The sequence below is a fragment of the Bombus impatiens genome, unplaced genomic scaffold (genome assembly GCF_000188095.3).
Source record: "Bombus impatiens unplaced genomic scaffold, BIMP_2.2 scf_0151, whole genome shotgun sequence".
In the NCBI taxonomy this organism is placed as follows: domain Eukaryota; kingdom Metazoa; phylum Arthropoda; class Insecta; order Hymenoptera; family Apidae; genus Bombus; species Bombus impatiens.
The window spans coordinates 2,176,438-2,203,140 of record NT_176570.1 but is presented as its reverse complement, the minus strand read 5'-3'; the positions used below and the strand labels follow the sequence as shown (position 1 = coordinate 2,203,140).

Genomic DNA, 26,703 nt, shown 5'->3' with positions numbered 1-26,703 from the left:
AACGACAAATACATAGATAAATAAAGAGACGTTCCAATAATGGAAGACGCCCGATGAAGAATTACAAACTTGTTGACTTCTCCTTTGGTTTCCACCTCCATAGTTCTGGTCTACGTTTCTTCCACTTAATTCTAGAGAAATTTATCTCGCAAATTGTTATTTCGCCTCGTAGAAAATATATCAAAAGTTGGACACTTTTAAATTTACAAATTGCTTCACCCTTGAGATACATAAATAAGCCTCGTAGAGGAAGATGCGATAAGTATCCGCGATATTTTTCCAGAATTCCGCAAACACCACGCGAGATTCCAGCTAACGAAACAAGAATGATGTACGAGGAAAACAGCGCAACAAGAGTGACAAATTTATAGCGCCGGGGTTTCCGACGAAAATTTTTCAAGCGTGGATTATAGATGAATCGACCCATAAGCATCGAGGACATCTTCATAACCGTACAATATCGAGCAATGACGTTTTTAAAGAGTTTGTCCGTTTTTATAGGCAACGCGAAACGACAAATGGTAAACGTCGTGTAACGAGGAAAATATTCTCGAGAAAAATTTTCGTGATAATACTTCACATATAATTTTTTTAAAAATTGAAGAGCAGAAAAAGAGGAAAAATAAAAAGAATGGTATTAAGCATTACTTGAAAGCTTCCAAACTAACGTAGAGAAAGTATGAAGATTTTTAGTTTTCCTGTCGTCGAATTTATTTTCACAAAATCGAACGCTTCTTTTACTTCTGAATGGAATTACGTTAAGTTACACCGAGAGACCAGGATACTTCGTTAAAAAATAATTCGAATTTATATTTCAAGTTATACTTACGCGACACATTTTTATAAACCAAACATTAAAAAATGCAAAAGTTAGCATCGTGTGTTGAAAGCAAAATTATAATGGTAATCAGACGATCATAATTAACACCAAATTTCTGTTTCTATAGTATTACGTACATAGATCGCATTATTCTAAAAACACAAGTCTCTAGAAATACGCTCGAGTAAAATTCGATCGACAGAATCGATAACCTCAAAGACAACTTCGATATCTTCCTCAAAAATCTCCATTCCTCAAACTACACCTTCCGTCGATACAAATTCCTGTTCTTATTAATTTTCTTCTTAACATTGCTTATGTCATTATTCATTATTATTATTAATATTCCCTACACAAATCGTTCCATCTCTTTCATTCCCCCCCCCCAAAAAAAACGTATCTTCTCCTTAGAGGAACATTCGAATAGAACTCTTCAACATCGTCGTCGTCGAAAAACCTCGATTCGTTAAAATCACACGATTCGATCGATACGATGTTCTCGAAGAAAACTAGATATTTTTTGAAGAAACTCGAGGAAGGAGGAGGTTTCAGGAGAGCGGCAGAAGGAAGTGGATGGTTGGCCCTTTATTTTGGATTACGCAGGATGTGTGGAGGTCTGGAGATCCTAATGAAGGCACGTGCTGGTACATACGTTGCGCGCTGGCCGGGCCAGCCAGCCTCCTTTGTCGACCGCGCGACACGTCGCCCCTTTGGACCAGCTAGACACAGTTTAATTAAGCGAAACCAGAGCGTTACGCCGGCCGTGTGTATGTACACGTGTCGGTGAACACCCACGCAACCCGTGTACACTTCTACTGCAGGCGGCAGCTGCACACGGCTCCGTCGTGGCGTCGCGGCGCGCTCACCCGTGCACCGTCGCGAGTTTAAATACACCCCTTAAACGCTCAACGTCTGCACTCAGATATCGCTACTCACTCTGCATTCCAGATTTTCGAGAATCTGGTCTCTAAGCTACCGGAGACTCGATTCGAGATTTTCCGTCTTACGTTACGGACTTTGAACTGTGCGTTTCAAGGTTCCAGTCGTAGGCTGTGAATCGTCGATTCTCGATCGTGATCTTCTTCTTTCTTGATCCTTGACACGATTCTTCATCGACGACTTTTGATTTTCAAGCTTGAACGTTCGATTTTTTCAATTAGCGATTCTTGATTTTGCTTGGTTCTCGACTCTTAAACGTCTATTCTCGATCGTAGACTCTTGGTACCTAGTCGGCGATTTTTAATTCTCGACCATCCTCGATCGTAGACTCATTCACGATCCTCGATTCTTGGATGTCGATCTTCGATCTGTGATTCTTCATCCTCGACTCTTGGCTCTTAATTCTCGGCTAGGAACATTTTACAAACAAGAATTTTGTTTCACTCGAACTGTGAAGTTTCATTGGTCGGTCATATTTAACCTAAATATTTCTAGCTGTGCAATTACACTCGTGACTTCTGTCGCATTTAAACGGATATATATACACATACGATTAAAAACGAATGAATAAATTATGTGTGTGAGAAGTTGGTATCTGGGTAATAAGATTTAGCGTGATGTAGCTTCGTTAATGAGATTTCGAAGCGGCGAGGTGTTAGGAGCTTAGATTCTCTTAACGAACTACGACGTCCGATAATTTCGCATGGTTTAAGCTTTCATTGTTGCAAGTTAAAGAAACTTCGTACAAAAATTTCGGCTCGTTTCTTTATTTGTATCTTTACTGAATTTCCTGCCAACTCTATTATCAGTTTAAGTCCATAAGCTAACTTTCTCATCAAAGAATCTTCTAAGATAACAAAATTCCAAGCTGAAATACTTTTCGTACACCAAAAAATCTTCCAAAAATTCCCAACATCCCGCACTCTAGTAACTCCTTAGCCTTAAATCGACATCTTTCTCCGAAACTTTTCCCGCCACTACCAAAATCAAATTCGTCGCACGCTCCGTCACTTTCGAAACGTAGAGGCGAGCGTTTGCCAAAAGATTGCAAGTCAGCTCGGGCAATGTCGGTGGCAGCTCGGCCGTCTTGACCGAGTGAACGCCGTTTAATTAAGATAAAACGAAATTCTCCGGCCGACTCGTGTAGCTGGTCGTGTACAGAGCCACGAAGAGGAGGAACCTCTATTCGTGACCGGAACCGCGCGAAAGCGCCGCGCCTCTCTTCCACGTCCTTTCGCCTCTTCCTACCCCTTTCGCCTGCAACCCCCTTTACAAGCCGTTTTGCGAGCTCGCTTTACGAATGGGCAAGTTTAAGCGAGGCGTAAGTTCGTACAAGTTGGCCTCAGCGACTCGAGTATCCGTCGTAATAAATTGCTAAGCCGTAGCTCCGGCAAGCCACTCTGCGAAACGTCCAATTAATCAGGGGATGTTAATTTCGGGTGGCGCGGCCGCTGTTCGAAGGGGATGGCGAGGCTGGACTGGGATTTTAAGCGAGCCCGATTGATTGCCGCCCTTTGATCGCCAATAATTATCACGACCAGTCGCTTCTACGGCTTATTAATCGATTTTCCCTTCCACTTCGTGAACGTCGTTGACGCGGATTCCATCTTCATCTTCCGAGAGGGATGAATGGAACTAAGGGATGCTCGGGGTGAACGAAGGTTTCCACGATGTTTGGATAACAAAGTCTCGGTTGTGGCTGGTTTTTGGGGGGAAGATTAGGTGGGCAGAGTGTGAACGAAGGGTGAATTGATATGGTATCGAATGATATGATAGAAAAGATGAGGCGAAGAAATGATAAAGGGTTGGTAAATGTTGCTGGTCGATATAATTTGCATCAACGAGAGCGAAGTTTTGCGGGGCACATTTGTGATGTTGCTATGATAGTCGACGCTGCAGAAAAATAAATATATTATGTCTTTTTTTTACAATAAAGAAATTGTTGGAAGTCTTATTGATCTGCAGGCCCAATGGGACTAGCGTGGTAAGGGAAGCAACAGTTTATCAGTATCGAGCCATGTCATTCGTTACAGCCATTTTTATTACATTGTACAGTGCAGTCTCGTTTAATCGAATATTATCGAATAATATTACAATATTATATAATAATATTACACCGAGTAATATCGTCGATATAGTTTGAAATGTTTCGTTTCATCTTTCTGTTCTACTTGTCAAACAAGATCGTTTCTTACTAAACAATTAAATCTAACCATCTTACACCATCTTGCTATTAATTCAACGAGGGAGAAGTTTCTCGAGGCGTAAAAAATACGGCGGTAATTCGGTTCTTTAAGGAAAGAAACAAGGAAGCGATCGGAATAAACTGAGGAGCGTCGCGGAAACGCGGGAAGAAGGAAGAAACGCGGGGATCAAGATTCCATGAAAAATCACCGCGTGCCTTCATGAATTATTAAACCGTTTTCCCGGCCATCCTGCGCCGCGTAATCGCACAGAATAATTTTCCCTTTTCTCGAGCCCGATACCAGAAGCAATACACCACCGGCATAGACTCGCGTGATGCTTTATCTCACCGCGGAGACGTGTTAAATCGAAATTATAAATCGCGAAAAATGGCACGAAAATATCAGGCGACGATTTATTGGCCGGGGCGCACGCTCGCACGCGCCCAACTTCCTCGCGATAACGCTACGACACGCACTTGCGTGACCGGCACACTGTCTCGGAAAGCTCGCTGATGGATTCGATTACGCGACGCGGGAAACGGAGCGCAGGTCAAAGGAAAATCGGAGAGATTCCAGTGAAATATATCGTGTTACACTCGTGGGACCAATCGTCACCAGGGAACCAACCGAAATCCTAAATTCGATAGAGTAAATTGATTTGGGAATTTAAAGCGGGACGAATATATTGTTTTCTGAGAATGTTTTGTTCAATCGAGATGAATTTGAGCTTTTAATTGACGCTCTATGTGGCTGGAGAGTTGGACTGTAGTTGGGGCAGGACGTTTGACAATTAGACGTTTTAATTATTATAAGTGTGGGACTTTATTTCTTGAAATGGTAACAGGCTCGAGTTGTTAGTTTGCTTCCTGATTAATAAAATGATTAAAAAAAAATACTACTAATCTTATCTTTATTCGTGGAATCACTCAAATTAAATACGAAATAAGGGAAAGTAACAACTGATACCGCGGAGATATAAGATAACGACGATAACAGGAAACGATTCGTGACACGGGCCATATTTAATAATACATTATACATAATACAAAATACAGAACACAGAACATAATTCGAAATTTCATTTTTCATTTGTCTGCGGAACGAGGCATCGAAAACATAAATATGAAAATATTTTCGCGTTTCTCGACTTACTTTTGCACGTAGAATCACTACCCGATCGCTTGTACCATGATTTCGGAGACAGCCTGTACAGTGAGAGGAATTTCAGTATCACAGTAGATAGAATTAAATGCCTTCCTTATTACACAGGCAGTAATTGCTTCTTTAACAAACTCGAGTAATTACGATATATTATATTCGATATAGAATACTACATATTATATTATATTAAATTTTGCTGCTTCCAATCGATTTCTCATACAGTAGCGGAATGTAACTACGATCAGCAAAGTAAAAGTTAAACGTTTTAATTATCGTACACGAACGTAATAGCGCGTAATTATTTGGCAAGATTTGGTAAGAAGTTTAAAACAGCTAAGACACGAAACAATTGTATTACTAATTTCGTTTTATTTTCCATACCACTCGCAACAAATGTAATAAACAAACGCGATATGGACGATACACTTAGCTCTCGTATCTTGCAATCAACGGTACAATCGCGATACTGTTAAACGCCGAGAATCTTGAGACGCGATGTATGAATGTCGTTTCGTCGAACGAAGACTTACAGTCCCCGGGAAAACGTCGAAGTTAACGAACAAAGACCGTTCCCACGGAAGTAGCGCGGCCTGGAATGCCGCCGAACGACTTATGCCAGCCGACTACGAGAAAACGTAGAAGCCGATAATTAGTACATAAAAGCTGAAGCGTTACGGTAACACAGGCGGATAATGTCACTTACAAGGGTGAACGAACCAGAGTGCCTCGGCCAGACCAGACCAGACCATACGACACATTGCTTGTTTGTCTTGCTCCGGCGATTTCTTTTATCCGATCGAATTATCTACGTTCGAGAGCGTACGGAACATAACAGCCGAACAAATGCCCGTGTTTTCGCGTTCCTTTTGCGCGTGCCATCGTTGAAATTCTAATCGACTTTCGTCGTTGTACGGATTGTATTGTGCGCGATACGTAGCGAGCAAAGTGTTCGACATTGATTGTTCATTGGGAATACGTTTTCTTGGATTTTCTTTCTTCGCGAGTGCAACGTGGATATGTGTAGGTGAAGTGGAATTGATTTGTAAGAAAAACGTGGAAGAAAACGTGTACAGTCGGGGATAAAAGCGAGCGGACAGGTAGAGGAAACATGGAATCGACGAAGTTTCGTCGAATTAACACGTTACATGAGTATCGAAGTTTTATTTATTACACGTTCCCGTAGTTCATGTATTATTTAACGAATAATTCGAGATAATTAGATCGTCGTGTAAAGATTCTTCCACCACTATCTGTCCTCTTACTTTCGTTGCTGACTGTATCACCTGGAATGTAACAACGTTCTAAACTGTGAAGCGTGGAAATTAATTGCCTTTATTAAAATAAATTTTCTCATTATCCAACGACTTTGTTTTTCAATCGATTCTACTTTATAAATACCAAAGTGAAATTTGTTTTCTGGGTCATACGAGTTGTAAAACAAGTTTTCATTGAGTTGCAACCGAGTTTTCGCTTAACAACCGTTCCACTTCCTCGTCTTTAAATTATTTTGCTTGCCGGTAACGTTCTTGGTCAGATCGAATAGAGACGAAATGGAAAACAGAAGCACAGTGATAGAAAGGAGGCAATAGATGGAGAAAGGAATATGCAACAGGGACGAGGAGATGAATGTGCGATAGAATAGTCGGGAAGGGGTTGATGCAGATAGGAGAGAAGGGGCGGAGAAGTTACGAGGCTGTTTACAGGCGGCTGTTAAACCGATCTAACTCATGGCCGGCCAATGCACTCGCTGCAACCGCGGCGACGGCGTTCGCATGTTGCCCGATACAGTTCGTCTCAAAATTAATTCTTTTCCTCTTTCCTTTTTCCTTTCGTTTTTCCGCGACAGCTATATTTCCTAAACGGCTGTTACGAAGTATGACTAAATATGCAAATTGCTGATACTTCGCATCTGAACGATGTACAAAAATGAAAGAAAGAGATGCATATATGCGTAGCCTGTGTCGGTAAAGTAATAACTGAACGCGTGTATAGTTCATTGAATATTTAACGATCTCATTTAAACAATTTTATGGTCGACTAGAGTGCATAGAGTCTATTTTCGAAATGCCTTTGAGGTCAACAGCAGTACATAGTACAATAAATACGTATACGTGTGTTATATTAGTCGTAGAAACGAAAGGATTAATATGGGATATTTGTTAATATCTTCTTACGATAAAATTGGTGACGTATCTGTCATTTTCTATGTAGAATCGTTGAATATTATTTTTTTTTTATTTTCGATAGTGTCGATGTCTGGTGTTATAATTTTATTTCTTCAAGTCGGAAGCGTTTGCGACATATGTTGCTAGCTGGAAATTCATCAACGTTTATTAACATCTTCGTTAACCTTTCTATCCTCGAATACTAGACGTTAGAATATATCGAAGATAATGTTCGAGATAAGTTCCGAGACGGAAATTCTTACCTAGAATTCTAAATCGCGACATAGGAATACAAAGATTAGTCTGTGAAATAAATTGACGATTGAATTCATGATACTTTGCATGTGAAACTTCCAACGAGAATACGTGGAATCTTAAACGATTTAATAAATTCTCAAAGAGGCAAAACCTGAAGATACGAAGCACAAAGCGATACCACGTGGATTCGACGTCGAATATTCCATCAGACCATTCGAACGATCTTCGCTATTCTCTGGATGTTCGCCAGTCGGAGGCAAGCATCGCGAATTAATAATCGACGGTGAAAACGTTAATGATAACCACGCGTCGCGTCTCCTACCTTCGTCTAGGACCTAGACTCTAACCTGAGCCCTTTGAACACACAGCCAGGTACTCTCGACTTGGTCTTCACGAAGCACACCCGCTGACTTCGACACGAGAATTCCGCGCGAAGTATTTATTCATCAGGCTCTGGTACGCCTAACAGGCGGGACAGGAATTTCATAATGCCGGTGTCACACGGTCGTATCGATTGGAGGGCCGACCCGTGCTTCCCGGACTCTCGGCCCGCGGCAAAAATGTTGCATCGAGCTGCTCCGTCGAGAAAGGATGTCAAAGAATGATGAGGTTGATAGCATGGGAACGACGAGAATTTCTGACGTGGCTGCTGGCTGTTCCAGATAGAACAGAGAGAGAGAGAGAGAGGGATTATCGTGCCCCTCGTATTTTCCTCGTGTCCGATGAAGGTAGATCGCTGCTTTTGTTCGAATCTGTGGATTTTTATTTGGAGGATCTTTTCCTTAATTGTAAGTTTTACGTTAGGATCACTTTAAGTTTGTATAAATATCGAGAGACCAGAGGTCTTGTTGGTTATAAATTTTGATTCGTGCGATTAATGTGCACGCACGCTAAATATTTTCGAAATCGAAGAACGTTTCTGTCTAAACGTTTATGGATATCGGTGTGTGTCGATGATAGTGAGGAAATATTCAAGACAATCTAATAATAAGACGGTTTTGTATCTTGATGAAACGTTGCATACGTGTAGATAGTTGGTTAACTATCGGATTGTTTCATAAGTTATGGTAGTCTTGAAGTAACTTTCGAAGAATCTTCAGAAAACTTGACGTTCGATGCAGCTGACTACATCGTTCTTGTCAGAATCATGGATATGAGTTTGCAAGACCTTCTAACGCCAATTTGAGTAATACCATACGGTTCTCCAATTATCCTCAAACGACTTTGCATATCCTTATATGACTTTTAGACCATCTTTATGCCATCGATCATAAAACTTTGATTGATCCTGAAGCTACCTTAAACATTCTTCAGCTTATTTGGAATTACGTACAAGCGACTAAAAACTATCGATTCCTTTCTTGTCTGAAGTTTCGTGATACGGCCACGATATTAGACCGAACGATCACTTTCAATATACGGTGGCGAACAGTTTAGAGGTAATCGAGCGGGTATTCGCGCGCGTACACGAGTTGTTGGAGCGTGACGCTCTCGAGAAGAGGAACAGGTAAAAATAAAGGCTGGGAAAAGCGTGGAAAAACAGCGAACGGGGGTGAATTCTGGCGAACGGGCCGCGTATAAGGGCGGCCGGCCTCTTTTAATAATTCAAACGAACCGATTACACGTTCCTTCTCATGGCAACAGCGCGTGGACCTAGTTAGAGGAGGATTACGGGACGCCGCGCCGGAGCGTTCGGTTTTCAAGCCGGCTGCTGCGCCTTTAAGCCGCTTACACTTTCGCCTCTGATGCACATCCACGTCCGAGTTTGCTTCTCTCTCTTTCTCTCTCTCTCTTTCTCTTTCTCTCCTCCCCCCCCTCTCTCTCTCTGTATGTCACTATTTTTACGCGATCGCTAATTTTCCATTCGTTGTAATTTACGCAACTTTCCATTACAGAAAAGGATTTTTCTTCGGGCAAACAATCCCATTATTTTCAAATATTTGGTATGAAAGAATTTAAGTATCTTTTTTTTTTTAAATGCTTAATTTAGGTAAGCTTGGCACGGATAATTATTCTGTAGTGAAAAGATGGTAGAATAAAAAGAATCCTTGGTTTAGTTTTACGTAAGAGTAAATTAATTTTCAGTTTAATTAAATTCCTCTTGAAGCCCTTAGAATTTCTGAAAGTATGCCTGGATCACAAGGTCAACGTCTTTTTTATCTTTTTGTTACGGAACGTGAACAAATTAAATGTTTTATTTTCTTTCTCGAGTAAATGAATAAGAATTCACTCAGTTACACAGTTTCCACGTCTTCTTTTTCTCGACGGTAGTTTTTTTTATATTTGACTAATGTCGTTGAATCGTAGGATCGTTACCATATAGGCAATGTACGATAGCTTTTATCTCACTTCCTCAAGCAAAGTTTAATGGTTTTAACTCGATTTTTACGGACGAAAGAACCACTGTCGTGTCGGATTATCGAGTGCCTGGAATCGAGTGCTTGTCGCGAGTTTACGCGATACGACTCGATGCTTGTACATAATTAATTTCGGCCGTTGTTACCGTGTGATTTAGTGGCCTCCGGTGACTGTGGCTGGCCGAGCTGTAAAACTAATTGCAATTAATTGTAATTACTGTGCGCTGTTATTGGCGAGTTTTTGATCGCACTTCTTTGTCTTCGTTTCGATGAGATTTCCGAGAAAAAGGATTGGTTTAGAATCAGGCTGATACGATATTCATTAGATTGTTACTATCATTACTTTGATTGATTTTTTATATCATTTTAAAATACTTGCAAATTAATGTCTAAAACGTTGTAAAGTTAAATATTTTAGAAGTTCACATTGCTCTAAGCAATTGTTTTTCGATGCAATTTCAAATAGGAAATATAACTTCTACTGTGTCTGACCATTGATTGTCTGATTTCCCTTAGCTGCTTTACTTCGAAGCTGACCGAAACGATTATTTTCTCGATAAATTGTATTACAACGTATACCGTTATGATATTTGACATACCGAAAATGATGCACTAAATTACCTAATATTTTATTTTAAACTTTTCGTTACTCTATTCATCGTTACTTTGGTTGGTATATTTAGAAATTTATTTATCATCCACGTTAATTATTTAAATTATTTAAAAGGAGTTAAGGAAAAATCAGGAAGTCCATCGTGGAAACTATTGATCGGTGCAAAAGCGGTTTGGTCAACGTTCGTCTGAGAAAATCCGATGGCCACATCTCTGGAAATTGAATATCTTATGGCTGGATCGATAACCGGTTGACGCGTCCGAAACTCGCAGTACCTTCGACGGACAGTGTCTTCGTCTGGGAATAAAAAAATTTAATCAAGCATTTCGACCGTTTTGCGAGAGCGGAAAATTCCGACGAAATGAATTTATGGTCTATCGGAGAATCGAGTAAGGCGATGATTACGAGTTCGGCCGGCTATTCAATGAAAAATTTTTGCTCGCTTCGAGTTCGTCTTCGTTCGATAATTTAAGTAAAGTTTCACCAAATTGCAAAATAAGATGTAACTAGAAGATAATTCCTGTTGGACGTTCACAAGGGAACATACTTTGTGGAAGTTAGTTAATGAGAGTAGGAAAGATTTCGTGTCTCGCGACTTTATCAGGAGAATAAAAATTGCATTCTCACAACTTTGATGTGACGGTTAATATTTTTAAAGAAGGCTTAATATAAGATGAACTTTAGCTTTAGAAAATATCCTTTCAGCGAGATGATAAATGTCCCAGAACGTAATCTAATTTGTAAATTACACGTAAATTACAATACTCCGTTTCAACGTCCGCTGTAAATATCTCAAATTCCAAAAAATGCAAAACTCTACTTAAAACGAAACAAGAAATTACATTCACAATGATTATATTTAAATTGCAAGTCTCCATCTCGTACTCTCCAACGCAACAGTTTTAATTGTCAAAGATTAAAAAAAAAAAAAAAAAAACAGCGAACTTTATTTCAAACAAAACGAAAGGAGCATCATATTACAACCATAATAATTATACGTAAATCACAGTACTGCCATTACTAAAACGCAAGAACGTTGAACCAGTTTCCGGAACTGGTGACGAAACTAGCTTTCGTTGGCGCGTCGTCGTCGCTTAAACGCAGAAGCCCTTCTCCTAAATGGCCGTGCATAACGCGTTTCGCGTCCAGAATGCATCCATCCAAGCCCGGAAACCGTCCACTCCGCGGCCCGCGAGACATAATACCGTTTGATGACGTCATTAAGCCGGAGCCAGCTTATTGTTTCTCGTAAAACGTACGTGCAAACGCGGTTGTGCGCGTCTCCAGACGTCTTTGCCTGGCCCGTTTCGTCGCCCGATGGCGAACAACGTTGCTGTCCTGAGAACCCCGACGTCGGCGGCGTCTCCATTTTCCTCGGCGGAACAATAAACCGGGCATAAACTTATAATTAAATGGCTGTAATGGCGCGTGTTTGCCACACGTGACGCGCCTCCAACTTATTATTGTCGGACGCTCGAAATAAATCTTCGCGTCTCCGACCGTTCAATACATCTTCGTAGTTCCTTTCCGTGGAACTTGAGGGCAGTATCTTCTGGCCGATGGCGTATCTTTATGTTTTAACGTTGATTTGGATTTCATAGTTATTTTAATTTTATTGCCTCTCGCGTATTCCAACGTTTTTTATGAATCAATTAATTCCGAAACGGGAAAACACTCGAAGAGATAAAAACGTGAATACAAAGCGAGAACAGCGGCACTAAGATACGAGATAAGAAACTCGCAAATGCAAAATTTCTACTTACAAATTCAAGCAAATTCATCCTAACCCTGCTACGGTTCTCGAATTTGTATATCGCAATCTCGCTCTGGTTCTTACGAATAAGAATACTTCCAACGTAAAATCGCGAAGAGAAATCGCGCGCGTCGATGGCAATTCTTTCGTATTTTCCTGAAACGTGACACACTTTTCGAAAAGCGTTGAAAAACGCTGCGTTGCGTCGAAAATGCGCAAAAGGACGCAGCAGGATTTAATCTCAAAACTTGCTCGTCGATATATAAAACGCTTGCAACCTTAAACCCTTGCGGGGAAAGAATTCAAACTGCGCCGATAATCGAATCAGTCGACCGATATCTTTTCGCCGTACGAGATCTCTGCAAGAGTGGAAAAAAAAGAGAAAAGGATCAGCCCTTTTTCACCTGGCTCGGTGCAAGCCATGCTCGGGCCGAATGGAAATAATTGCCCGCTTTGGTATTCCGGCTGTATGTTTATCGCGCGATTCGTTTGGCTAATGGGCCATGATGGCCGCGATAATCGGCATCTTATCGGTTTCTTCCGGACACTTTCGCGGCGAGCGACTCTCTGCACGAAGTCGGCGTGCCGTGGGGACGCGCCATGGGGATTCCCCCGTTCAATTTCGCCGTCTGTTTGCCGGCTGGATTCCGCTCCATTCGTCGCTGGCCGGTCTACGTGACGCGAAAAACGAATGCCACCCCGCGGTTTTCCCGTGGCCCGTGGGTAATTCGAAAACCTCCGGACAAGACGAATCGAGGCCGCGTGAAATTGCTCCGCGTTGGTCAGACTACCATAGCTTTACTGTCGGAGTTTCGAGAGATAACGTAAGATGGGTTGGCTGCTTGATTCCGCGAGGGTGGGTTTAACGGTACCGTGTAATTGGTGGCGCAGTTGCATCTATTTATTTACGTGGCAGATAAATATTGCTAATTAGTTCGTGTAACTGACTTCAATGTTATTTATAATGTACTCCGTCATGCTGAATCCATAAATAGGCTATGGATTTTTATGCATTTATGGGAAATTCGAAGACGTGGAGATATGCACATAGCACATAATACGCAAAAGTATACGAAATAGCAGAGCGTCCTTTATGAGATTTAGAAGAACTTTTTTTCGAATTGTATTTATAGAAGTATGAACTTTCGTAGAAACTTGTACCCTAGACGTAAGTATCAGGGCATTTATTTGTTACATTTATTAGAAAACGCTAGAAAATTCTGTTTTATTTGGTATTTTATATTATAAGGTACATACAATGCGAATGAAATACGAGGGAGACATCATTAGAGGAACAGTGGTAGAAAATTATAATATATTCTATTAACCATAAGATAGAATAAGGACGTACACTCGTTACATTTATTGGAAAATGCCAAAAAATTCTGTGTTATTCAGTATTTCACATTACAAAGTATATACGACCCGAATGAAATAGGAGCGAGACTCAGAGGGACAATGGTAGGAGATTAGGGTATATACCATCAGCCATAAGTAGTATAAAGACGTACACTCGTTACATTTATTGGAGAGCTGTAACAAATTTCACTTCGTGCTGTGCGATGAAAGTGAAAAATTACTACGGACGTATTAATCGATTATAAATGGACTATAATCTTCTTATAAAATATATATTATTCATGTGTAATAGAATTAAATTTTTTTCATCTATATTCGCTGCTTCTGTAGATGGTTTAAAGTATGGGAAATTTTAAGGATCGAAAGAAAATTACTATAATAAGCAAATTAATAAAGTCTGGATATTAAGATCTCTAATTAAGATTAAGTGTTCGCTATAATTCGACCATCAAACGTATAACGTGGCTCGAGATTACAGACTGTTATATTAGGATCGTATTAAAATTATATTTCCTGTAATAGTTTCGCAGAAATGAAATTTACGTGAATCCTGTACGAGATGTGAAAATTTAAGAATGTTATTTTTTATAAATCAAAATCAGAGAAATCGTTGTACACGGTATATTAAATGTTTAATTGGATTTTTGTTACAGGAGGGCACACCTCAGAAATTGCCTCGAAAAGTTGAAGGTGTTGGTTCCGTTAGGTCCTGAAACCTCAAGACACACCACGTTGGGTCTCTTGACCAAGGCCAAGCGTTTTATCAAGGTAACACTGCGAATTTATTATCGTAATTCGTACCGTCAAAAACGAAGGTTCATATTATTTACACATTTTACGATTTACTACTTTTAAATCAATAGTTTCAAACATTTTACCATTTATGCTGTTAAATCGATCGTTGCACACATTTTACAACCTGTACATTCTCTCAAATCGCGGCAGATCAGATCGAGTTCTTAAAAGAACACATTCTCGCGTCGTTTCCGCCCCAAAAGCTCAATTGCTTCGACTTCCAAATCACAAAATGTCTCGATAATCGTTGATCACGCTAGTTGAACACTAAAGTCATTCGAATCTCTCCGCATCGCACGACGCTCTTCCGCTCGACCGCGAAGTCCTCGTCAATGAAACGCATTATTCTTCCCGACGATCTTCCGCCTCTACCTAATCTCCGCGAAGCAAGTTCGTGCAAACAAATACACCAAAATTGCCCATAAAACTGTGCGGGAGGCGGGGTACGGGTGGTTTGAATATTTCATGCGGTGTTCCGCGAAGAAGCCGCGGTTCGCGAGAATCAACGAGCAAGAAGCACTTACGGAAAACATCAAGCTGCTTCTCCGCTGTATCTATGCATCTTCGCCTACACACCAGTCGAAAAGAAAGAGAAAAAAGCCAAGTAAAAAGAAAGGAGGGAAGACAAGAAAGTGGGGATGGGGGGATGGGAAGGGAGGAGAGATTTCTGGGTGGAAAGGGGGTCGGGTAATTAGCAAGAAAGATGGCGGAAAAGATGGCCGAGTGTGAAAAGAATCGCGGTCGAGCACGGTCGATAAAGAAGAGAGATAGAATGAAAGAAGTCCAGGGGCGGACAAATAAAGTATTACACCGGTCGTCTAGTCTCTACGAAATACGAACGAGATGCGCCCCTTTTGCCTTACCCTTAGGTGTTCGGTCTTTTTCCATCGTTAGAAACCAGCCTGTTCTTCGTTTCCTCTCTTTCGTCTCTTCGACTCCTCGTTTCTACGATTTTACTCTTTGTCTTTGGTTTCTTCGCTTTTTGCAGTTTTTGCCCCTTCAATTTTTGTTCGTTTCTTCGACTTTTTTCTGCTCTTGGATTCTTCTTCCGTCCTTTCACTTTAGTTTTCACGTTTGATTTCTTTGCTCTTTCCAGTTTCACTCTTCAATCCCTTCCCTTTCCTTCGTTCTCTGCCCTCGACACTCTTCGTTTTTTCGTCTACTCTTATCTTGCTCCACGATCCATCTTTTTCCTCCCTCTTTCCTCCTTTTCTTTGATTTTATTCTTCGTTCTTGGAGTTTGACTCGCAGATTCTCCTTCTGCTTTGTTTGATATCAATTTAGTCGATAGCTGACTTGGTTTTGTCTCTTTCCTTCGTTGCTGGCTCGACGATAAATCGCGGCGTTAACGAGCGACTAACCTTAGATCGCTAATTAGTAAATCTCACCGTTTTAACGCTATATATATATATGTAGGTACCTATAGGTTTGTTGCAGCTTTCGATAGGTCGGATTTTAATGTGTACGCGATCCGGGTTTCGTGATATGTCAGGTTTATACCAACTAGCAGGGAAGGCTCTTTTAGTTGGTGAACGTGTATAGGTCTGCCGTGAGACGTAATCGATAGCATGGGAAGCTACAATCGTTGATCGTGGGACTGGAGACAGTGGGGTTTTAATAATTGATATATTTTATTGAAGCAAGATATCTCCTGTACTTTGCGTAAGAAAGTTGATAGGAACTGCTTGGTGCAATTCAAGAGTCTATTCGATACATCAGGGACACGCGTTCCACCGATATTAATTTTAAAATATACAAGGTGTCTCATATCACCGACACAAATTATAGCTATAAATCAAGCGAAGATAAGGTAAAACCAAGGATGAACTAAAGAAATATATCGAATGAACATATTTTACTATATTTTGAACGATTTTCTAAATTCCCTAGGTTTCAAGAACTTGTTCAATGCTACCGTATTCTTTCGCTCATTTTCGACACATTGCCTAAAAGAATATTTTAAATCCGAAGAAAATGTGCAAAAGTTCCAGTTGATTCGTATAATTCCTATATTTACAAATTTCATATTGAACATTGTTAAAACATTACACACATTTCCCGTTTATTGAAACGAGATCAAGATCGAAATAATTAAAATAAATATTTGAGGATCGTACTGCAGGTTAATTCCGTGATATTACTCAACCAGTTAATTAAGCCAGGTCAACGTTAACGCAAATATTCCACTCGAAACAAAGGTTCCACGTGGGTGGAATATTTGCGCAAAAGCACAAAGAAAAAATGGACAAGTCGTACGCATTACCGTGGATCGTTCTAGATGAAGGAGATCCGGGGACGTGGATCGACGCGAACAGAGAAGCGAGTGCAATAGCAATGGAGGACAGAGTGAAATCTTGGCGCGGATATCTAATGCACGGCCGCGTAATGTACAGGTACCTGCAGCGGCTTGGATTGATGTATACCGAGAATCTCCCACGCGGACTCTGTATGCATGGGCGAACGGTGGATACGCGCCGTTGCACGCTGTTCTCTGTGTAAACCGTGGCCTGCAGAGAGAAACGGAGCGACAGCGGTTGCGCGGGCAGACGGGAGACCAGGGAACATAGACAAACACGCGTGCATAGTCATAGGCGATGCACGCACGCACGCCACGCTGCACGCCATTGTGCTGGCCAGCCTGTAATTTACTAACTACGCATCCATTGTCCGTCGCCACTCTCTCCTCGCCGCGACACCTTAGCCAACCTTCCTCGTAAACCTCAAGGGGAATGTCTTGGTTTCTCTTTTGGCTCCTCTCGACCCGCGAAAGTTCTCGTTGCGTCTGTTCGCATTAGTTTTCTGTTGGATTTTCTGGTTGCTTCGATCGATGCGTTATTAGCGTTTACGTTGCAATTCCATTTATCGAAACTATGGTTTGGTTAAATGTACCGGGTGAATTTGCACTTATTTGGATGTGAAGTTGCATTGCGCGAAGGCAGAGAACACCACGTGCATGGCCACGGTAGTTCGGTTAGTGTCCGACTGGTTGAACTCGTATCGACTGAATCTACTGATCCGAATGCGAAGTTCTATTATGCGAAGGAGAAATAATAGCAAGGAGAATTGGTGAATTGTAGTTGTATGACGAACTTTCTTATTGGCAGGTTTAAGTAAACCGAGAGTTGAGAGATTCGAGATCGAGTTAAATATGTTTCTGGGAAAAATTTGTATTGTGAAGTAGAATGAACGAAAGCAAGACTTTAGACGAGACTGTCTTCAGGCTGAATATGTCTGATCGTGCCTTCAGATCTGTATGGGAATACAGCGAATAGATAAAGATGCAGGTTCTAGGATATTCAAAACGGTACGAACTCTGCACTTTTCATTAAATAATTGGAAAAATCCTGCAGCGAACAGCGTACCACCTGTTTCCATTCTATCCTTCTCCCGCGAATATTTTCCCCCCTCCGTCTTTGTCTCTAACCGACCCCCTCTCGCTGTCTTCCTGTTCTTCTTTATTATTTTCTTCGCTAAGAAAGATTAAACCTCGCCCTATCGCATCCACCGTATCCTCACCTTTCACCCTCTTTCATCTTCCAACTATTTATCTTTCTCCTCTTATCTTCCTTCCCGTGTCACTTCCGCTCTCTTTTATTTAGGGCAATATTCCATCGCGAAAAAAGATCTTCTCCATTCTCGCGTCTCGATTCAATGTTTCTTTATTCTTTATTTCCTGTGAAATTCTTTCATTCTCTGTGAAGAGAATTTATTTTCTGTTTGTTTCCGGTACTTTCCAATTCTTAATTTTTTTCTTTTTTTTTTTTTGTTTAAATAATTAGTGTTGTATTATTTCTCTCTCTCTCTCTCTCTCTCTCTGCGTGTGTTTGCATGTTTCTACGTTTATACGTTGTATATTTCTGTGTTTTACGTTTGTAGAGTACTGAGCGAAATGGAATAATAAGATGATAAATATTCCTTGTGACGCGTAACCAGCACGATACAGCTGCATCGAGTACGATGCACCGGTGCAACGCACCGAAGCTCGCGGAAGAAGAAAAGTGGGACTGCGATTGCGTTAAGGAACACGACAATGGTTGGCTTCCGTTTCACGAATAATATCGCGAGCCTCTGTAATAGAGGTGACAACGACTCAGCCGTTCTTGAAACGCTGTTTCAACTCTACGAACGATAGGAAGTCATATACTTTGAAACAATTATAATTCGAAAGATAATTAGTCGAATAATCGTTAGATGATGTGACCCTTAATATCGAATAGTTAACAATTTCCTATGTCACGGTGATTTATTAAAAAATTTATCTTCCTTGGTTGCGTCACTCTCTTAGTAAATTAACAATACATGGTTATAGGTTAAACGAATAGATTTTGTTTAACATATTTTTCACGTTCATAAGATCGAAAGTGAATCTTTAAAAAAAAGCATTCCCCTCCAAAAGGTGTTTTTTCATTTTTATTTCACTATCACGGCCTAATATTGGTTCTTATATTATGTTAGAATGCTTGTAAATTAGTATCTGAAATATTGCAAAATTACATATTTTAAACGTTCATACTTCTCTGAACAATTGTCGCTTGAAACAGCTTCGAATAAAGGGAATATCAAGACGCGTCTGATCATTGACTGTCCGATTCTCCTTATCTTCTTTGTTTCGCGTAGGCGGCTGGAACGCATAGTTTCCAAATACACAAATTGTCTCAGACAATTTGTAGATTGCTGCGACGTTTGGTACGCAAAAAACAACGTCATAAATTATCTGATATTTTATTTCTAATTTTTCATTACTCTTTGCATCGCAAAAGTTACTTCGAAACGTTTGGAACCTCTTTTATGGTATTCTTCGGTAGCTTCGGATTACCATCTAAGAGAGTGTGAAACGAAAAATAAAGTTATCGATCAATATAAAAGATATTCGATGCGCATGGAATTTTTATTTTATTATTACGATATTAATATAGAATCTTTCTTTCAACCTATCCTCGGTTTACCATATGTATAAAATTCGGCTAGAAATCGCATCAAAATCATTGGAAAACCGGAGGGCAATCCGTCAGGGTATCGCGATGGCTCGGTGACATAATAAACAGTGAAATTTAACGTGGCAGCTGCATGCTGTGATTCGTATTCCGCGTGGCACGTCGCGAGCGTACGTCGTATCAGGCTTTATTGGCCAGTGGGACATATACGTAGGTTCCACCTTGCGTCAAGGCAGGATGCAACACTACGTGGAATATAAACTGGCGTTATTCGATCGAAGAATACGCACGCACTATCGCATAATGCCTGTGTGTCAGCATTTTATCTACATTATTCAACCACCATACGGATACGCGTTTCACCGTATTAGTGTCTTGAGATAATTGCAGGAAACGCTTTCGCACCAACCAGAATCATCATGATACTTCCATGGGAGTCATTGGCCTGCTATTGTCGTTTTTATCTAACTTTCTTCGCTAATTCTGTTAATGTTTAAATACCTGATGTTTAAAATCGATTCGCCTCCTAAACAAGATTAAATAATTACATTAAGTCAAAGATATTATCTCACCTCTGAAATTACACATCTTTATTTTATTACAAATATCTGCCTTTTAAGTTGTTTGATGCTTTAAGTTGTTGTTAAGATGTTTCTGTTAATACACACGGTGCGTTGCTGTTGAAACACAGGAAAACAAAACCGCGATATTTGTGATAGCAGCCTTACCTTGATATCTAGCGTTGGATATCTGATGGTTGGACATAGGCTACATATTTTTCCAGATAATCTCGTTTTCCTTTTATTTCCTAATATTGACTGATTGATGCAATTGAAATATTGAACATCGAAGTTTTTACTTATTGTTGGTAATTTTTCCAAAAAAATAAATTACTTTCTTTTACTGTGTCTTTTTTCTAATGTAAAGATAATAACATGGTCGAAACGATTATTTGGCTGAAAGCGTTATTTTTATTCCTTATTTCAGATAATCTATAATTTCGATAAAATTTGTCCAATTCAGCGTAGTTTCCCACCATATTACGCAGAACAACATGCATTTCCATAACACGAAGACCCGTGTCACGTGCCTAAACGTTCCACATATCCGGCACTAACGCAAAGTTTCTAATATTTGAGTCACTCGATCGTCACCTCGACTTGCTAATTGAAAGATAAACTCTGTGGATCGTTCGAGGGCCTATCGCGGTTCCCATATCGAAAGCATGTTTCTCTCGGCCATGGCATTGTTTAAAACTGATTGTGCTATCGCACGTGTGCGTCATGTGCATTCTCTGTCCCTGCCTACACTGCAGGCTGACCAACGTGGACACGCACATGCATATTGCAGCGAACTGCACAACCCAGAAACGAACGACCATGGATGCATCAAGTAATGAATATTCCGTTTCTACGCGTTACGCGCGCCCCGGCTTCGTTCAGCCGCAGCCCATTAATTCGAAAAATCTCCATCGATTTGCAGCGAATATATTAGCGTTGTTGATGGACGCTGGAGTTTTTTTTTGTGCAGGGGAACTGTCAGATTATGCAATTGTGTAGAAAATTCTTCTGAATTCAAAAATCGAAGGATTCATATCGGTAGATCGCGGGCTTTCGTGCATTTACAGGAATTTCGAAGGTATAAAATTGTACAGATTGTTCATGATACGGGGAAAGATACAGAGTATGCAAATATCACGGCGCTTTTTATAATACTCGAAGGGTAAAGAATAATCTTCTATCCAAGCTGTACTTTTTTCATCGTATTCTCGAAAATCTAAATTTGCATAAAACTCTGTATGTAATATAGAGATAGATATAACGTATCATAGAGCTTTCTGTAATACTTGACGGATAGAATAATTATCTACCGCAATTCTATTTTTTTAATCGTATTCTCAAAAATCTAAATTTGCATAGAAATTTGCATAGTAGTCTATATATTTATAAGTTTTGTATAGGTTATATAATACAAGTTATATGATGCAAAGGTGACTGATTTGTTCATCAACTCCTAGCACAAGCCACCGTACTTAGAAACGTGAAATTTTCGCAGTATACTCCTTTTGAGATGTAGGTAAAAAAAAAAAAAATTGTTGGGAATAAAAAACCTGGAAGAGTAAAAAAGATACATATGCCACGAGTTGCTAAAGTGGAGAATGTGAAATTCGGTATACGAATTTCTCATTAAAAATAAGCGAACAGGTGTTTGCGCGTTTTTCGAAATTTAACTCCTGGAGAGTGTTTAAACAGAGAGTAATAAACATAAATTAAAATACTGTGCGGATGAAATCGCGAACGCGCAGCTAGTTATAAAACACTCTTTTACTGGTTTTAAATTAAATAAGGCAGCACCGCGAGTCATTGAACGCCGATTTCTGTGAAAATCGTGAAAATACGGATTGAAAACTCGCAGAAATTCAGGCGTAAAATTTAATTGGATTTAGCAGATGTTTCATCTGAAAGAATACATCCGATCGAAGGAAAATCTGCAGTTTTATACTTACGCACTGCGAAGGATTATTCGATCTTATCGAACGAGATACTCAAGAACCTTCGCCTCTTTCCAAACATAAAATTCCTTTTACAAAACGTCGCCACGTTCGTCCAGGTAATGAAAAATCGAACTCCCGGAGCATCCATCGATCTGTTCGCAGGAAGCCAAAAAACGAGCCACCTAATCAGACGAAACACACGTTCCTCGAGCGAACTCACACTTCGACAAGATCCAATTTGTCGTTGGAAAATTAAGGAACGTCCTGATGTCTCCCTCGTCTCCTCTCTTCTCCCACCGATTCCCTTCGACCATTCGAATTATCTAACCTTTGACACAGGCCCGGGACTCGACAAACGCGAGGCCAGCAGAAGGAAAAAGAGAGCAGAAGCAGAGATGCTTTTTTCCTGACAATTAAACACAATTGTCGCTAAGCGGCAGCGTCCGTTCCCGGACATTAAATATCCCCCGAACGAAGAAGGAGGCAGAGAGAAAACGAGAAAGAGAGAAAATATATAGCAACGGCTCGGGGATACGGTTGAGCCGTAGGAAGAATTTATGTTCGCTCGTCGCAGGAAAGTCCAACGAGTCGGTGCGAGCTGATTTCACCGAAGCAAATTACTTCTTTAAATCGAGCAGACGCACGCCTCGACGCGATCCATTTCACTTTCCTTCGTGGCGGAAGCGGCCGAAAAGGAAAAATCCACGTGTCCCTTTCTTTTCCAGGCCCGTTTTACGGATTCTCGCTCGACACGACGTCGATTCGATTTGCCGTCGCGCAACATTTGCTGCCTCTGCTATCTCTGCATTACTTTAATCTCCCAGTCCTGATTTTCTAAAAGCATTCGCGGAGATTTTGGGAAGTTCCTTCCCCCGGAATCTGTTTTGTTTGGATCCGCGAGCTTCCCGCGAGTCGCGAGACATGTTGAAGTATTCGGATAATTTTTCGAAACTTCTCGAGGCTTTTTTCGACACTTCTCGAGGCTTTTTTCGGGTTAAGAAATAGGCGATTAATTTCTTCTATTTTGGAATTAGTCTTGGAACGATTTGGTATTTCATCTCTTCGGGATTTGTTCGTTGAATCGTGTTCTGTGGCTTGTGGCAGATTTCAGCGCGTTTGTATGATTGTTGGAAGTTCTTGAACGGTTCTTTCGGATCGAAAAGCGAGTCAACTGCTCCCATGTTGAAGGAGATACAATTCTAAAGGGAAAAAGAAATTCCTTGATCTTCGAGGTTAGTGGATCAACTTTGTAGTATTCTAAGTATATAAAATCTGTTGTTTGTTTTAATCAATTTAGCATGCAGGCTGTACATATTGTAACGTCAGAAACATCGCATCAACAACAAGAGAATTTTTAGATCTTCCTTTGTCTATCTATATGTAATTCCATAATGAAACCAAATTCTGCGAAAAATGAACGAGCATTTAAACACTTTCGTACGATAATCTACATATTAAAAAGAGTTCAAAATTGGCTCGAAATATCCTTACCGAAAGACATTCTGTGGCCTGAGAAAAGCCAGCTATAAAAGGATCGAAAGGGTGAGGTCACCAGGATTGCAGATAAGAGACATCGTTCGATACGCGCGTGTGTGTACTGTCCTGTGCTTCTTCCTTCGGCTTGATATGAGTTTACAACGTAGATAAGGTTGGTTTCGAAGCGGTCGAGCCCTGGCTACTGTCGTAAAATGCGCGGAAGCCGGCTTAAAAGCGAGGCTTCCACCGTTTCGTGCTGGGAAACTCTAATCGCGCCGCTTTCTATCCACCGTCTCGCGCGTTCTTCCACGCTCATTCACTCGACGATAAATTACCCGCGTAATCAAAATGGTAACTGACGCTTCCGACTGATTTTTATAGATCGTTTTGTAAAGATTTAAATCGTTCGATCGAACAATTACAACGATCAAACGTTTGACGAATTGCTTGATTGAACGATTTAAATATTTAATGAATAATTCGATGAAACACTTTACACCCTAAACTCCTGCTAAAGCTCAAACTTATCCTTTACTATACGTCGTATCACATACTGTCAAATTAAATTTAAATATTGTAAGTTAAATTTAAATTTAAGCATAGTGTAAAAACTGTAGATGTAGAAAAATACATAAGATTTACGGTTAAGGATAGGAATACGGTTAAGAAACTTTCTTAACCGGTGTAATTAACTCTCGGTTAATTTTCGAGACATAATCGGTCACCCAACGAATCTTTATCAGACTGGAGCTCTCGAAACTTTACAAGTTACCCTAATCCCCAAGAAACCAGCAGCCAAATGAAAGAGAACGGAGCAACGGACGCGCACCAATTTTCAAACTATCCCCTGCGAGCGTACGCATTAACTCTACAATTTCAACGTCGCAACACAGTATCCAACGGTATCTTTTGTTCCGCCCCCTTATCCAGCATTTTTTCTCATCAGCGACGCGACCGACCGGACGTTTCCTTTGTCCCGTTGGTCCTCGGTAAGTCGCAGACAATTTTGTCCCGCTTTCTAATCGCCACCCTCGCCATTATTCCCTGCCATTCCACGGCTCGCGCCAATTGCTTATCTTTGTATCTTCTGCACCCTATCGACTCGCGTCTTAGCTTTTTCCTGGGGCTCTCTTGTTCCCAGGCGTTCCTCTCTTCTCTTTCGAACAGAGAAGAAGTGATTACAGGGGAGCCGAGCAACGTGTAGTGTTCTGGAAGGGTGTCATAAATCGCAGACGACTCCTTCAATTCCTTTCTCTCCCTTTTTCTCCCACTTTTTCCCTCTCTCTCTCTCTCTCTCTCTCTCTCTCTCAGTTCGTCTCTTCGATCGCGCACGCTCTATGCAGCGCCGTTTTCCTCTTGCCTCGCGCTTATTTACATGCTACCTTCTTCTTTCGCTTCTCTTTCGATTTCTTCCGGCCTTTGTTTCTTTTGTTTCGCCGGGTTGTTGCGGATTTTCTTAGGAAAAAGGGAAGGGCGAGCTTCGACGAACAGTAGGTGGACGAGCGAAATGGAAATCTACGTGGAGGTTTAATTTCGTGGGGATGTTGATATTGAAAGTATCGAATTCTTAAAAATGGCCAGACTCATTTTTACCTGTTAGCGAGGATATACCGGCGACAAACTTTAACGAACGGTATTGCCCTCTTGTAGTCGAACCTCGGAGAAGTCATTTTCAGGTTCCACATTTCATACGTACCGTCCTAGTAAATAGCAGATAATGCACTCTCCTCTCTCGTCGGTTCTCAATTCCTGATCGATTTCTTTCGAATCTCAAAAGAATCGTACCGCTATAATACGTATGTACGTTCGTTCCATTTTCTCCGCTTGTGTGCAGCGTAGGCATTTTTTAACGCTCGCGAATATATGTCGTTTTAAAGGTTACGCTTCAGCGATCATTTTGACGAAGATCTGGCAAAAATCACTTGGAAAAATAAAACCGAACGGAAATAAAGAACGTATTAAGTGCACGGTGGCTACAAGTATTCACCCCACCCTTGCATCTATCGTAGTGTCTATATACCGATTAATTAAATCCAAGTAGGTATGAACCCTTTTACTACTCTAACCATCATAATACATTCTGTGAGATGCGTATCCGTCATGCTAAAGTCGTAAATTTACGGATCCCACGTAGCATAAATCCACACGGTATAATCAATCAGTTGGAGAATTCATCCATTTTCGAGCACCTTGTCGGCAGAATAAATATTCAACAGCGAAAGAATTAACGTCGTATTGCTACCAAAGTTTGATACCACGAAAATGAAATGTACAGAACGTCGGTAAAAATCTTCGTTAAAAAAGAAGGCTATGTCCGTGTGCTTCTCGTAGCCACTCTAATTTATATGCAAAAAATAATCGACTCTAACGACTACGAGTATATAATCGCTAACAAGCAGATACTACAAGATGGGTAAATAAATATTTTTCCCGGATAGTCCTCGATTCGCACGAATGAAGGGTGCTCGGAGCTACTTTGCTCTAGCAACCCTTGCTCGATTGCTCACCGTGGACAGCGTTCACTGTGGTCACTCGGTGGTTGCTAGTGGTCACTTTACCCAAAATCGTTTCCGACGACTACTCGACTATCGTGAACGTTTCTGGTGGTTCCCTTTCGATTCCAACTACTTTCGTGGACAGTGTCCATTCCGGATCAGTGGTGGGAGATAATCTATCACCTTACCGGCTTCCCTTCGGCAGTACCTTGCCGAGGTACACTCTACCGTGATTAAATTGCGACTTAGAAGAATTTCTACGTGCTGGCAAGCAATCCTATCAAGACAGAGAGTATTCCGAGGTGAATTCTACGAACTAGAAATCCCTAGGCTTCCGAGGAAGGAATTTCAGAAGCGAAGGAGAATGGAGACGCGTGGCGAAGTAAGACACGTTTTATTTAAGTCGAGAAACCAATATCCGTAATTCCATATGTAATTGTAAGCCGCTGCGATCGTAACAGCTGCTCGTTTATCCTCTGTCAAGTCCCGATTGGCTGTTCGAGTCCAGCCAGTAGCTCAACAATCATCGCAACCGAATTTAGTCCGCGAGATGTATCGTAACAGAAAGAAAGTCTCCGCTAAAGCGAATCGGTGTACTGTGTTCTTAATCGTCAAAAATTCTTAGATAAAAAAAAAATAATTAGACGCATAGAACCTGCAGACTCGATACACCGCGACACTGCGTTTGTAGTATCGTGAGTTTGACGTCGATGGAGGAAAACATCACAAGGGAACGATCATACGTACGTGGCTGACGACGTGTGAAAAGGAAATTTCAACACTGCGATCGGTGCAAAGACGAAGGGGAAGTAACTTTAGAAATAAAAAAGAAGGGCACGAGGAAAAGGGTCGTTGCGAGAGAAATCGAAAAATGTATCGAACAAGAGACTCTATCGCT

General features: G+C 40.8%; 1 protein-coding gene across 11 annotated transcripts in view; it reads left to right on the top strand.

Annotated features, from left to right (window-relative positions):
• Positions 1–26,703, top strand: part of LOC100746923 (max dimerization protein 1) — a 236,392-nt gene that overhangs the window by 106,664 nt on the left and 103,025 nt on the right. For all 11 annotated transcript variants that reach the window (XM_012382275.3, XM_012382281.3, XM_012382279.3 and 8 more), the window contains exon 5: positions 14,265–14,379. In XM_012382275.3, coding sequence (XP_012237698.1) covers positions 14,265–14,379 — 115 coding nt within the window. The remainder of the gene's footprint in view (positions 1–14,264; positions 14,380–26,703) is intronic.